Below are 15,281 nucleotides of genomic sequence, written 5' to 3'. Positions count from 1 at the left end.
GTCAAGAGGATGATGCGCCATTCAAAAATTACACCCCGATCTCTTCCTGCACTGAGTAGTTCCGGCGAGCAGAGCTCCTCAGTGCAGAAACCAGGACTAAGTGCGGCCTTGCCCGCACGTTCCCTACAGAGGCCCTCAATCTATCTGATAGTGGGTGAAACACCCGACTAATCATGTGTGCTGTGGGACTCTGTTTCCATTCGGGCAGATCGCGCCCAGAGTCTAATGATTGGATTAGATTCGATTTGTTTATTGTGACGTGTACCGAGGTACAGTGAAAAGTATTGTTCTGTATACAGTTCAGATAGATCCTTCCATACATGAAAAGAAAATACATAGGGAAAACATAAAATACACAATGTAAATACATAGATACAGGCATCGGGTGAAGCATACAGGAGTGTCGTACTACTCCGTAGAGATGATGTGTGAAAAGATCAGATCAGTCCATGAGAGGGTCTTTTAGGAGTCTGGTAACAGCGAGGAAGAAGCTGTTTTTGAAACTGTTACTGCGTGTTCTCAGACTTTTGTATCTCCTGCCCGATGGAAGACGTTGGAAGAGTGAATAAGCCGGGTGGGAGGGTTCTTTGATTATGCTGCCTGCTTTCCCAAAGCAAGCAAGGGGAGTAGATAAGAGTCAGTGGATTGGAGGCTGGTTCATGTTATGGGTTCAACCCTTTGAAGTGGCTGAGAAATATTTGCATTCATGACGATCATAAAAAGTGTTGGAACTACATAATTCCTTGTTACAAAAAAAGTTCAGACTTCTTTGTCTTCAGCCATTTTTATCCCTTGAGACTGGAAGCCATCAATATAAAGTAGCTGAAAATCTAGTCAGGAGTTCAAAAGAAACTTATTTAACCAAAGAGTGGTAAGAACCTGGAAGTCACTAACACAGGGAGTGGTTGAAATGAATCGTGGCAATAGGTGGTTACGTTGATAGATTGAAATGAAAAAAGATGGGCGGTGGCAGAAGTGAAGTATAAGCACCAGCATGGAAGAGTTGGGTAAATGGCCTGTTTTTGTGCCATTTATCCTATGGGCGCAATTCCGTGCACCCAGTATGGATCTTGGCACAATGGGGGAATCAAATGTGAGCTCCAATTTGTGGGCGAGATTGAAGTTATCGGACAAAATGGCGCCCCGATCTGCGAGGAGGAGCATTTCCTGTTGAAAATTCCTCTTAAGAGAATTTCCTTGAGGCCAAAAAAAGGCAGCTGCTGAGAAACATCCCGCGAAACACGCTCTTCAGCAAACTTTAACATAGAATCCTTCCAGTGCAGAAGGAGGCCATTTGGCCTTTCACGTGCATCGACCCTCTGAAAGAACACTCTACCCAGGTCCACTCCCCCGCCCACTCAACTTCATGCCCATACCTCCGTAACCTAACCTGCACATCCCTGGACAATTTAGCAAGGCCAATCTACCTAACCAGCACATCTTTGGACTGTGGGAGGAAACCGAAGCACCCGGAGGAAACCCATGCAGACACGGGGAGAATGTACAAAATGCACACAGACAGTCACCCAAGGCGGGATTTGAACCTGGGTCTGTGGCACAGTAAGGCAGCAATGCAAACTATCTGCCACCCTCACTTTAACTTCAGCCCGATGAATCATGCCCTATAATTCGTTTTACCCTGTTCATTTCACTGCAGAAATTCTTAAAGTTTATGATGTTTTGGCTTCTGTCTTAATTCAAACCTGTATCGTTTATTTAACTCTGAAATATTTAAATAAAAAGTTAATGGACCCATTGCTTTTACCTATCTGGTGGCTAGATATGGCACTTGAGGCGAATGGGATCAAGGGTTATGGGGTGAAAGCAGGATGAGGCTATTGAGTTGGACGATCAGCCATTAGCATGACGCATGGCTGAGCAGGCTCCAAGAGCCGAATGGTCTCCTACTGCTCCTATCTTCTATGTTTACCTTCCTGGTTCATTCTCTGTGAGAAGACATCAATTTGCTTGGCCAATTTCCTGTATGCTGACATCACTATTGCTAATATCTAACAATCTCCTTTTCTTGGTGCCATAATTAAACTTCTGTTGGAAAGAGGAAATCATGCCACAAAGATTGCTGCAGAAGCTTACAACCTTAGAAGCTATCTCTGCAACTCTTCAGCCAAAAAAGATTCTGGAAAACTGGTGTTTCTATATTTTTGAATTCTGGAGTTGCAGTGTATTTGTAATTGCATAGTGATGGAAATAATAAGCATTTTAGAAGTTTACAACTTATCTTAGAAGTTTACAACTTATACCTAAGTCTATGTAGCTTTTGAAATTACATCTTACCTTATCTATTTTTTCAGGTACTTTCCAATTGTGGGGACATACTATTCAAGTGGATTGGGCAGACCCAGAAAAAGAAGTAGACGAGGAAACTATGCAAAAGGTTAAAGTACTATATGTGCGGAACCTGATGATATCCACAACAGAAGAGACCATAAAGATGGAGTTCAATAAAATCAAACCCGGAGCAGTTGAACGTGTGAAGAAACTTAGAGACTATGCATTTGTTCACTTTTTTGACAGAGATGATGCAGTTACTGCTATGAATATTATGAATGGAAAGTGTATAGATGGTGCTAGCATCGAAGTCACGCTTGCAAAGCCAGTTAATAAAGATGGCTCATGGAAATACACTCAAGGTAGTCAAGTCAATCTTAATTGTGAAAATCAACGACTGACATTTACCAACAAAGAGGATGGAGTACCAAAAACCCCAGGACGGTCACCAAGCTTACCAGCGCGTCTGAATGGTCACCATAGTCCATGCTCACCTGAATTAGAGAGGTGCACATATCCTCTATTTCCTGGAATAAAACTTACACCTTTGAGTATTTATTCATTAAAGCCTAGTCATTTTCAGTCCTCAGTTACACATTTGGAGTATTACTGCAACAAAAATAACTGGGCACCACCAGAGTACTACCTATACTCAACTACAAGTCAGGATGGGAAGCAACTGCTTGTTTATAAAGTGGTTATTCCATCCCTTGCAAACAGTTCACAAGGTACACTGAGCCATTTCATGCCCGATAAGCTCTGCACGATGCTGGAAGATGCTAAGGAGCTGGCAGCACAATATGCATTAACACATTTAGGTAAGTATCTCTGGCTTTCCTGCTTGTGATCGTTTTAAGGTGCACAGAACTAATGAAGTCTACTATATCACAACTATGTAATTTTATAATTAAGGCATCTGAGCAACTAGCTTTGAACTAAATAAGTGTTTTACTTTGCCTCGCACATTTAGTTGATTTAAAATAAATTTGTAATTTCCACAGATTACAGCTACTGAATGGAGTGCCATTATTGGGCTATGTTCTGAATAGGAAAAATCGCATAAAATTAATATCATTTTGTAATGACATAGGAAGTATTAGGATACTGGACCAGTCGCAATGTTAGTTAGGACATCGGATAAGAATCCTGAACAATTTTTTTTAACTTAGAAAACTGTGAGGAAAGAATACCCAGGAATGATGTGATGACCCTGACCAATAGGTATATTTTATGTTAAAACAAACTTTAATTTAAACAGAGAATTAACCACATTAATATCAAAGAAATAGCTTTACAATTACCAATTAAACAGTTCTGAAATAAAAATAAAAACTTGAACTGACTATCTATACCTGCTGCTGATTCCAATTAAACAAACCAATAGATCAAATGTTGCGTTGGAGCATTTGGGGATATTCAAGCGATCGCTGCGAAGACAATCAGCGGAATTCTCTGTCTGTGAGATCCTTCGGTCCGTCAGCAGTGCACCCACGCCCACATATTTCTCGACGGCGTGGGGTGGCCACAATGGGGAACCCCATTTGTCGGCTGCAGGAACAGAGAATTTTGCTGCCAGCGGGGCATGCCGCGCTGGAAAATGCAGCTGGCAGACCGGAGAATATTTTTCTCAAAAATGGAAAAGTATTATCACTTTTTAGAGACTCAACATTTAATGATAGACTATGGTAGTGCATACCTCAATTACAGCATTTTTTATGACACTCAGTCCTAGACAATTGGAAGAATCCTACGGAAGTTGAATTCTAGTGATAATCTATGATAATCTAGTTCTTTTGAGCATTTTGATAGCAAGAATGTTAATAGATTTCAAGCTGGTTGTTGAAGTCAGAAGAGTTTTTCTTCACTGAGCAAGTTTATTTACTTTATTCAGTCTCCTACCTCTCTTCCCCACCAGTGTCCCAGCTGACCCCTATTTATATGTGCTCAAAGCACTTAATTAAACAATGCCTTTAAACTGCAATTTAACATTATAAATAACATACTATTAATAAATTCCCCTTTCAATGGCGGAATATTTAGGGCACAGTGATCATTGTATTGTAAGGTTTAGGGTAATGATAGAAAAAGGAAATAGCCAATGCAAAATAAAAAATAATTAACGGGCAAGAATAGACCTGGGCCGGTTAGACTAGAACTAAATGTTGGCGGGAAAATATGTAGTTGAACAATCAACTACCTTCAAAACAGAAATGGTCCGGACACAGTCAATACCTTAAAAGGGGATAGATAGGACATACAAATCCAGGGCCTAGATGAAAAGGGAGATTGAAATTAAGATAAGGAAGAAAATGCCCGCTTATGAAAGGTGTCAGGTAGAAAATACAGTTGAGAACCAAGAGGAATACCGAAGCTGTCGAGGGGAGGTGATAAATCACTTAAGGGAAGTGAAGAGGGATTATGGGAAAAGTCTGTAAGGCAACAGAAAGGAGAATCCCAGAATCTTCTATAGGTATATAAATAATAAAAGGGTGATAAATGGAGGATCAGGGACCTAAAAGGAAATTTACATATGGAGGCTGCGGGCATGGCTGAAGTATTAAATGAATACTTTGCATCAGCCTTTACCAAGGAGGTAAATGCTCCACAGGATATTGTGACAGTCGAGGAAACTGTCCCGAGGACGGTTCAAAATTGCTAAGAAGGAAATTTTGAATAGACTGTTGATACTGAAAATTGGCAAGGCTCTGGGACTGGATGAGGTGCCTGCATCCAAGGATATTGAAGGAAGTGAGAATGGAAATTGCAGGGATGCTGGCCATAATCTCCCAAGTCTTTTCTAGACTATCTACCTCATGTGTCATTTCAAAAACCCTGGGCGGGATTCTCAAATAATGGGGCTATGTCCCCACGCCCGTGAATAAACGTTGGCAAATCACTCCGGACTTTTCTGAAAAAAGCCCGGAGCGATTCACTTACCTGAAGGGGGTTAGCAGGGCCCCGGGGTGCTCCTCGCAGCACCGGCTGCCGATACGGGGCCCTGCACTTCCGGTTGGTGGCCTGCATCGGCCGCCCCACTCGACATGGCGGACCCACACCGAAAATATAGCTGCCGAGAAACCGCCAAACGCGCCCAAAAGTGGACTTAGTTTCAAGTCCAATGAATCATGTCCAGAATTTCTGTAATCTTGTATATAACCTGTTAAATTACATGATATTTTCTTCTATAGAATAATTGTCCATCCTTCTAAATCAGGGGAGTTGGTGGTATAGTGGTAACATACCACTTTGAACTAATAATCCAGAGACTCAGGCTAATGCCCCCGGGACAGGCGTTCAAATCGCACTAAGGCAACTGGTGGAATTCAATTAATATAAATTTAGTCTTCACACTGGTGACCATGAAACTATCATCAATTGTAAAAACCCAACTGATTCACTATTATCCTTCAGGGAAGTATATTTACATTCTTAACTGCTCTGGCCCACATCTCCAAACTCAGCAATATGATGACTCTTAACAAGCAATCCTCTCATTTCAAAAGTAATTAGTGATGTCCACACCCCATGAAAGGAATGGAATTTTGTCCTTCATTGCTAGAGGGATGGAGTTTAAGACTAGGGAGGTTATGCTGCAATTGTATAAGGTGTTAGTGAGGCCACACCTGGAGTATTGTGTTCAGTTTTGGTCTCCTTACTTGAGAAGGACGTACCGGCACTGGAGGGTGTGCAGAGGAGATTCACTAGGTTAATCCCAGAGCTGAAGGGGTTGGATTACGAGGAGAGGTTGAGTAGACTGGGACTGTACTCGTTGGAATTTACAAGGATGAGGGGGGATCTTATAGAAACATATAAGATTATGAAGGGAATAGATAGGATAGATGCGGGCAGGTTGTTTCCACTGGCGGGTGAAAGCAGAACTAGGGGGCATAGCCTCAAAATAAGGGGAAGTAGATTTAGGACTGAGTTTAGGAGGAACTTCTTCACCCAAAGGGTTGTGAATCTATGGAATTCCTTGCCCAGTGAAGCAGTAGAGGCTCATTCATTAAATGTTTTTAAGATAAAGATAGATAGTTTTTTGAAGAATAAAGGGATTAAGGGTTATGGTGTTCGGGCCGGAAAGTGGAGCTGAGTCCACAAAAGATCAGCCATGATCTCATTGAATGTTGGAGCAGGCTCGAGGGGCCAGATGGCCTACTCCTGCTCCTAGTTCTTATGAAAGAATAAATCCATGCTGTTAAAATTACAATTGGTAGCTCACCCAAACCTGATTAAATATTAGATTTGTAAAGTGTGGTACTTCTTTCCAATACTGAGACTTTTGTTTGCATTCGTTGCAGTGTGTTTGATCAGTTAACATACACTTTTGACCATGTGAGCAGAACACTTTTTTGAAACATGAAAAATATAAATCTTGTATCTGTAATTGTCAGAATGAATCTTGACCTTGATGTCATTACAAATTTTTGTATTAGAAGATTTTTCTGCAAATTGTTTAATAAACATGGGTGTTAATTTATAGAGATTATCTACATAGTTTAGAATGCAGGTCAGACAGCCAAACGCAGATTTGTAAGTACTATTGGATTTCCTTAATTATAGATAATGGACGAGAAGTTTTGGGACCACATATGCCTTTCTGTACTGTGATTAATTGGAAGTACTGGGCTGGATTCTCCGCCGTCGGTAACGGAGTTCCCGATGCAGCATAGAATCCAGCGTCAGTCAAAAAATGGGCACACCGGTCCATCACTGGTGGGGGCATCGAGGTTCATGTCCCGTGTCAGCGCCTCCCAGAACGTGGAAGGTGAGCCCTCCCCGTTCCTGTTGTTAGTAATATACTCGTCTATGGTCTGTGATGTTTTCTACAGAAGACCTTGTTGGCCAGGAGAATCATGTCCAGCCTCCATGTGGGGCATTGGGCACGGCCCGTCTCCAACTCACATCCATGTAGTGTGGAGTACGGTGGAAAATTAGGATTGCCGAGTATTCCGCTCTTACTATCCCTGTCGGCACCAATTTCCCCACTACAAAGAAGTCAATATGGGTATAGACCTTGTGTACCTACAAAAAAAATGAGAACTCCTTCTCACTCGGATGCATGACCCTCCATGGGTCCACAGCCCCCACCTGCTCCATAAATGTCCATAGTTCTCCAGCCATGTTTGCTGTTTTCCCCGTTTTGGGATTTGACCTGCCCGTCAGTGGGTTCTGTACATAGTTAAAGATCCCCCCCCCAATGATTCGTTGGTGCATATCTATGTCAGGGATTTCCTCCATGGTCTGCTTTACACATTCCGTGTCATCCCAGTTGGGCGCATACACGTTCACCAGGACCGGTGCCCCGTCTCGGACACCCTGACCTTGAAGAACTGCCCACCCCGTCCCCCGGGTCCGGAACCATCTTTGTCACGTAAAATGCTACCCCCCTAGCTCTCATTCCGTAACATGAATGGTAGGTCTATCCCACCATCCCTTTCTTACCCACAGTTTATCTTTTTCTCTCAGTCTACCTCCAACAGATGCACCTATGTCGGCTTTCATACTTTTCAGGTGGCTGGAGACTCTGGATCTTTTTGCTACCCCTTAAGTACCTTGATGTTCAGGTGACTATTCTGATGGGTTTTGTTTGCACGCCCCCCCCCCTTTCAGTTCTCTAGTGAGGAACGTTTTCCATCCATCCTCTGGTGGGGCAGGGAGCTGGTTTTCAGGTCACTGGTCTCCCTCGCGGGAGTGGCCGCTGACCCGTTTGCTCGCCGCTCTTGACCTTTGCTGTTTTTGGTGCCTCTGGGGCCTTGAACTGCTGCTTGCTGGCATCTTTGCTGCTCTTTATATTGTTGAGGGTGAAGGGATGTTTTTGTCCAGTTTTTGTGGGCTAATTTCAGCTAAAAGTACCTATTTTCTTGTCTTTCGGAGGAGAGCCATCTGATGTGCAACTGTTCAGCTTCAGCCCACATCCCCGACACCGGAAGTCTGGCTTTTCGCCATTGTAAGGTCTGACAGGGTGGTAGGAGAGAGGTTGTAAGACATTGGAAAGAAATCCAAAATGAAAGTAAATTTTCAAATTAATGATTATCTTATGGGGCTTTGAATTCTGCATACTGAGATTGAGATATGCCCTGCCTTTGATTTTGATATACTTTATTATGAAAAGTGAATGCTTTAATTTCCATTGTGCACTCTTTCTAGACAAGTGTCTACCCCTACGAAGACTTGAAAATCTATTTAAAATGTGAAAATTGGTGGCAATGGAGTAGTCAGTTTTCTTTTGGAGGGAGGGAGCATTGATAGTGGGCGGGATTCTCCATCCAGCGATGCCCAGATCAGATTCCCCGATGGGATGGAGAGTCGGGCACGGGGCAAAATTGGGTTGACACCGGACGCCGACCTGAATTGGGTGCTCTGACCCCCTCATTAGCGGCGGAATCAAGGTCCATGACCACACGCCAGCAGGAGTATGTAAATGAATGCGAATGGGTCATTAAGACCATTTGCATTCTTTTAGCGGGCACAGTGCCCTATGCTCCGACCCTCCGTGATTCTCCAGTCCCTGTGGCCGGGAATCAAATGGGCGCAGATCACTTGTCGTCTTTACCAACTTGGCCCTGGTGTGGTGGAACTTGCGGTAGACCAAGGAGGCAGTACCCCCGAGGAATTACCCCCTTGGCCCACTGTGAGGTCCGCCACGCTGGTAGAGACCATCCAAGCCCAACCAAGGGCCGCCACCCCCTTCCACAATGCACTGCCTGTGCACCTCTCATCTACCAGAATCTCCCCCCAAACCCTATAATAGGGAGACACCAGGAACCCCTGTAATCAGGGTTGACCCCCCCCTCCCAGGGACCCCAAAAATAGGAAGACAACCCCCCAGGGACCCCTGTATTAGGGAAACCCCTACCAGGGACCACTGTAATAGGGGGACCTCCCACAGGAACCACTGTAATAGGAACCCCCCATCTCCCACAGGGACCTACATAATAGGGATACCCCCACAAGGACCCCTGTAATAGGGAGATCCCCCCCCCCCCGGGACCCCTGTAATAGGAGGAGCTGCCCACAGACTGAATAGGGAGCCCCCTCTGGACCCCTTAATAAGGAGACCCCTGCCAGGGACCGCTGTAACAGGGAAACCTCCAACCCAGGGACTCCTGTAATGCGACCCTCCATACAGGAACCTCTGCAATAGGGAGACCCCCCCCCCCCCCCCCCAGGGACCCCTGTAATATTGAGACCCCCACAGGAATAGGGGGATCTCCCAGGGACCCCTGTAATACCTGCCTTGAATGATTGCAATGCACTTAGTGCTTGGAATGCACTTAATGCTTGGAATTCACTTAGCGCTTGGAATGCACCTATCTCTCTTTGATGTGGTCAGTGTTTACAAACATTGGGGTTTCATCACTTTGGTCACTGAACCATGAAGCGAGATGAATGAATAACAGCTTTTCTGGTGTTGGTCCCTTTAGGCAGGGGATCCCTGGGTGGGGGGTCTTCCTATTACAGGGTCCCTAGATGCAGTCTCTATTACAGGGGTCTCTGGGGGGGCTCCTTAATACAGGAGACCCTGTGGGGGATCTCCCTCTTACAGGGGTCCCTGAGGAGAGGGGCATCAGATCATCCCCGCACTTGGAGGTAGGGAGTGGTTTTGTTATCCTTGGGACAATTGCAACATCAGTAACAACAGAAATATTTCATCTTGATAAAAGAGAGCTGATTTCTATGCCAGATGTTTCGTGGTTTCCCCTCTCCCATCCCCCAACAAAATGTGTCATACGTCATATCTGGAAACAGGAGAATTTTAAGACGGGGACACCATGAGGGCTAGTTTGAGGGATAGATGATTAGTTTGAAAAGAAATAAGATGATTTGGGGAGGAGGTGATTGGGCAATGTCATCTTCTATGCCATGATGACTCAATGATGCTATATAGTGTAGACTGATAAGTTACTTGTAATTTATTAAAAGTTTCACGAACATCCACTCCAAACTGGGGAGGAATTTGACTTTTGAGCAGGGACCCTAGATCAAATGGGGGTCCAAACTGCCACCTTAAGGGAAACTGTAAACCAACAGTAAATTTCCCCAAATTAGCCAGTTCGTAGATAGAGAGTAGGATTACTGTCCATTTAGGAATGGTGGCGGGCTCTCGAACCTGGAGGGAAAATAGGTGGCCTACCAGCTCGGAAGGAGATGAAACCTGCATTGCAAGCAGTTTGAGGTACCCTCTATTCAACTTCCTAAACTTCCAATTTAAAAAGTGACCTTAGTAGCCAGACTTCCAGTGTAGTGAGTAAATCCCTCCACAGGGTCGCTTGCAGCCGCAACTGACACCTGGCAGGCAAGCGGGGTCCAAAAGGCTGCCTGGCCTGCATGTCTAAAGTCTACCACAAGGTGGCTATCTCCTATTAGCAGGATGCCTTGACTTGCCCCACAGGCCAACTGGAAAGTCTGTCTTAATAGGACAGTGTTTTTCAAACTTTTTTCCGGGGACCCATTTTTACCAACCAGCCAACCTTCGGGACCCAACCTTCGGGACCCACGCCAGCCAACCTTTGCGGCACACGCCGGCTGGCTTTTTGTGATCCACGCCGGCCGACCTTTGCCACCCACCATTTTATCTTACCTTGTTCGCTGCGGACAAAATGGACGAATCGCTATCGCGCCCAAAGCCTGTTGTGGTAGTCACCACTAGTAGTATATTACATGTATTACGGCACTGCCCATATAGTGGAGATACATGGGTAAATCCCTGCCTGCTGGCTCCGCCCAGTAGGCGGCGTATAAATGTGTGTGCTCGCCGGTGCTGCAGCCATTCTGGTTCCAGCGACAGGAGGCACAACATCTTTGCTCAATAAAGCCTCGATTATTCCACTACTCTCGTCTTTGTGGTAATTGATAGTGCATCAATTTATTGAGCAAAGATTTTTTTAAACGATGGATCGCTGCATCCAGCCTGATCGCCTGCAGCTGAGCCCTCAAGCAGCCAATGCTACGTCCGTTTTGACCACTGGCTAGCCTGCTTCGAAAGCTACCTCCGAACATCCACGGAGGAACCCTCGGACTCGCAGAAGCTCCAAGTCCTCTATTCACGGGTGAGCCTTGACATTTTTCCTCCCATCCGGGATGTGCCCACTTACTCCGAAGCGATGGAGCTCCTGAAGGGACACTACGTTCGACCAGTTAATCAAGTATACGCCAGGCACCTCCTGGTCATGAGACAGCAATTCCCCGGGGAGTCTCTGGACGATTTCTGGCGTGCCCTGCACATACTAGGTAGGAACTGTGACTGCCAGGCAGTTTCGGCAGTCCAGCACACCGAACTTTTAATTTGAGACGCCTACGTTACGGGCATGAAGTCTGCGTACGTCCGCCAGCGGCTACTGGAAGGGGCCACGTTGATCTTGCGGGAACTAGGCAGCTCGCTAATTCGTTAGAAGTGGCCTCCCGTAACATCCAGTCCTACGCCCCTGACTGCGCGGCACCCTCGTGGGCCCCATCAGCTGCCGACTCCAGCTCACCGCAGGCCTGCGCCGCGCAGCAGCCAGCCAACTCTGGGGGGCCCAAGTGCTATTTCTACGGGCAAAACAAACACCCCAGGCAACGCTGCCCGGCGCAGAGCACGACCTGCAACGGCTGTGGGAAGAAGGGACACTTTGCTTCTGTTTGCCAGGCCCGGTTGGTCGCCGCTGTTTCCAGGCCCGGCATTCCTACACTCCCCACAGACGCCACCATTTTCCCCTTCGCAAGCCACGTGCGGCCCGTGGGCGCCGCCATCTTTGCTGTCGCCCGCCATGTGGGTGCCGCCATTTTTGGCGCATTTTCAGGACCCCTGCTCGTCTGGCCGTAGTGGAATAATCAAGGCTTTATTGAGCAAAGATGTTGTGCCTCCTGTAGCTGGAACCAGAATGGCTGCAGCACCTGCGAGCACACACATTTATATGCCACCTACTGGGCGGAGCCAGCAGGCAGGGATTTACCGATGTACCTCTACTATACGGGCAGTGCCGTGATACATGTCATATACTACTAGTGGTGACTACCACACACGGGGGGCTTTACCTGTTCTCTGTCTCCCTTCAGGCAGGAAGATTACATAGAATTTTTTTAAAAATCTTCTGCGTCTCCGATTACGCAAATTCGTGGGCGACAGCCGCAGCAGCCAGCTTTTATATTCAATTTTTATTTATTTTTTGTAAATTGTAACAATGTTGTTGCACGGCACGTCTAATCAAAGAGACCAAAGCCCATGTCAGCATAAGACTCTTCAGATTCTTCCTGGTTCTTCTCTTCCTTTTTCTCTTCAGCAACAGGGGCAGCAGTGGAAACAACTGCTGCAGCAGCTGGGGCACTGCTACCAGCACCAACGTTGCAGATCAGACTATTGACGTCAATATTAGCCACTGCCTTGGCAAACAGACTAGGCCAGAAAGGCTCAATGGTCACACCAGCTATTTTAATAAGGCATTGAGTTTGTCTTCGGTGATGGTGACCTCGTCGTTGTGCAGGATGAGCGTGCTGTAGATACAGGCGAGTTCCGAGGTGGAGGCCATGGCGCTGGATCTCTGCGGGTGGGTCCTGGCTAGTCGCCGGGGGGGCGGGAAACCTGGCCTTAGCTTCGTTCAGAAGAATCAAGCACTTCCGAACCGGGCAGAGCGAACAGCAGCCAGCTTTTAACAATGCCGGCTTCGAGTGGCCTTCAAAAAGTCCGCGACCATCTTAAAAAATGTAGCCACACTGCGCATGCGGGCCCGCTCATCGGTGCGCATGCGCAAAACTCTGTGCATGGGCACCAATGAGAGGGCAAGCATGCGTAGTGCAGCTGCATTTTTTCTTATATGGTCCGCGGCCTTTTTGAAGGCTGCTCGCAGCTGGCATTGTTAAAGGCCGGCTCCTGCGCGCGCGGATTTGTGCAATCGGGAGCGCCGCGACGGACGGCTCCGCGACCCTCCCGACACATGCCCACGACCAACCTGTGGGTTGCGACCCTGACTTTGAAAATGCCTGTAATAGGCCATTAATGATTCTCAATTGATTGGCCAACACTTTGGCTGCTGATCCTGCCTCTGGGAAAATGGCCTGGGGATAGCTGGCACTGGCACACTGGCCAACGGTGCTATCGTTTGCACCCGCCTATCTCGATACCCCCATCAGATGCTAAAATCCTTGCCATGGTCCTTTTCTGTTTTTCTTCCCCTAGGATATCATGTTGTTCATATGCAACCTACCATTTTCAAACACTGATTTTCTTATGAATTACCATGCCCATGAATTTAAGTTGGATGCTGACATGTGAATGTAATAAATACAGATGCACTTTATATTATCTGAATATCTTGTGACTGCAAATATATCTCGCTACAAAATGACTAGCTCTGGGCTGTTGGCATAACAAAACTATGGAAAGCAATTTCAAAACATACCTTTGGACAAATTATTGCAAAAGGCTTATGGAGCGACAGTTAAGGTTCTCATGACACAAAATGTTGGCTTTCTCTGATATTTGTTACAAAAAAGCTCTGACTGAGATTACGTCATATTTTATATTTTTGTTACAATAACCGTGTTCTTTGCAATTTTTCTGAAATAATGTGCATATTTGTATATTTATAGACTACAGTTTGCGCCGGACCAACTCAGTCAGTAGTCTCTCTCAAGTTGGTACACCTCTTCCAACTTCTGCATCCAGTCTGCTTCAATACACATCTAGACCTTACTCTTATCCTAGCTATCCATTGTCAACAACACTACCTCTTGGTAACAACAATCATATTGGACAACGGTTATATGTTTCTAGTCATGGGTCTTTCTTCTAAAGAAGTACTGTAAATGGAATACCCAAGTATTGTAAGTTTTTTTTGGAATGCAATTTAGCTTTCTAAAAATATTTTTTGTTAATTTGTTATGCTAAGAAATTTATTGAGGCACAAATGTGTAATTCTTTTCTGTGTATAAGAGCTTTATCAAATTGTTTTATGTTCTTGTTAAAGATTTAAGAATACTGTTAATGAACTTGGCAAGTTTTTCATCACAGTAACGGTCTATTTGTTTGTTGCCCTTCAGTTATCTTACTCTTTAATGCCAACAGCATAATTCATGCACCAAAATTAAGATCTCTTACTAGGATTTATAGCTGCACTATGTTCAAGAACAATGCTGTATTTTCTTTTCATGTTGCAGTGTTCACTGTCATGCTGGGGTCAGTTTTCACCTAACCCATCCATCAGGAAACTGATGAGATTGGGTGCAACACTACTTTTACACCCCTTCTAATTGTAGCCAGAGGAGAGTAATATTAGTTGAGATGTAAAGTTTGTGTTCTGCCCAATAATACGCGTTTCTGCTCGTCGAGTTAGGTTAAAATTACCCACACTGTTTCAAATTGTTAAGCTTGACATTTTTCTTGTTTTTGCCATGCCTACATGTTCTAGTTGTTGAGAGAAAATTATTTATATTGCATTGGTTGAATTGTTGCAATCATGTGTTCAATTAAATATCACTAAACTTTTTCCTGGTTGTTTTTTTAATGGAAAATACATTTTAGATGAGGTTCATATGAGTTCATTGAGCAGTGTGGATCCAACCAACCAATTGCAGGATCATAAAATTCACATTGTGGAACTGTTTGGCCACACAATGTGGAAAGATTATTGGCATTTTTGTAATTTTTTTCTCTTTCATAATTATTATGAGAAGTTAACTAGTCAAAGAGACAATGATAGCAGGCCTGAATATAGTGCTTTTTATATTTTAGATAAATGGCTTGAATTTTACAATCATGTTCTTGAATCTGTGCCATGTCTAAAAAGTAACCACAGCAATAAAGTAATTGGCCTGGAGTTCCCAAATGATCATAATGCAGCTTAATCTGGCCAGAGCGGAATTAAATAGTATAAGTCATTTGCACCCCTAACATTTTTTATTTGTTCATTGAATGTTGACATTACCAGCAAAACCAGCATTTATTCTCTACCCCTAATAGCATTTGAGAAGGTGGTAGGTAGGAGCTGATTCTTGAGCTGCTGTAGGCCATTTGG

At 44.9% G+C, this 15,281-nt stretch overlaps 1 protein-coding gene across 1 annotated transcript in view; it reads left to right on the top strand.

Moving 5' to 3' along the window:
* Positions 1–14,193, top strand: part of rbm46 (RNA binding motif protein 46) — a 155,873-nt gene extending 141,680 nt beyond the window's left edge. The window contains exons 3-4 of the mRNA XM_072495805.1: positions 2,313–3,107; positions 13,858–14,193. Of these exons, the coding sequence (XP_072351906.1) occupies positions 2,313–3,107; positions 13,858–14,060 (998 nt within the window). The 3' untranslated portion in view covers positions 14,061–14,193. The remainder of the gene's footprint in view (positions 1–2,312; positions 3,108–13,857) is intronic.
* Positions 14,194–15,281: the final 1,088 nt, after the last annotated feature.

The sequence above is a fragment of the Scyliorhinus torazame genome, chromosome 3 (genome assembly GCF_047496885.1).
Source record: "Scyliorhinus torazame isolate Kashiwa2021f chromosome 3, sScyTor2.1, whole genome shotgun sequence".
Taxonomy (NCBI): Eukaryota; Metazoa; Chordata; class Chondrichthyes; order Carcharhiniformes; family Scyliorhinidae; genus Scyliorhinus; species Scyliorhinus torazame.
This window is presented reverse-complemented; position numbering and strand designations above follow the sequence as displayed.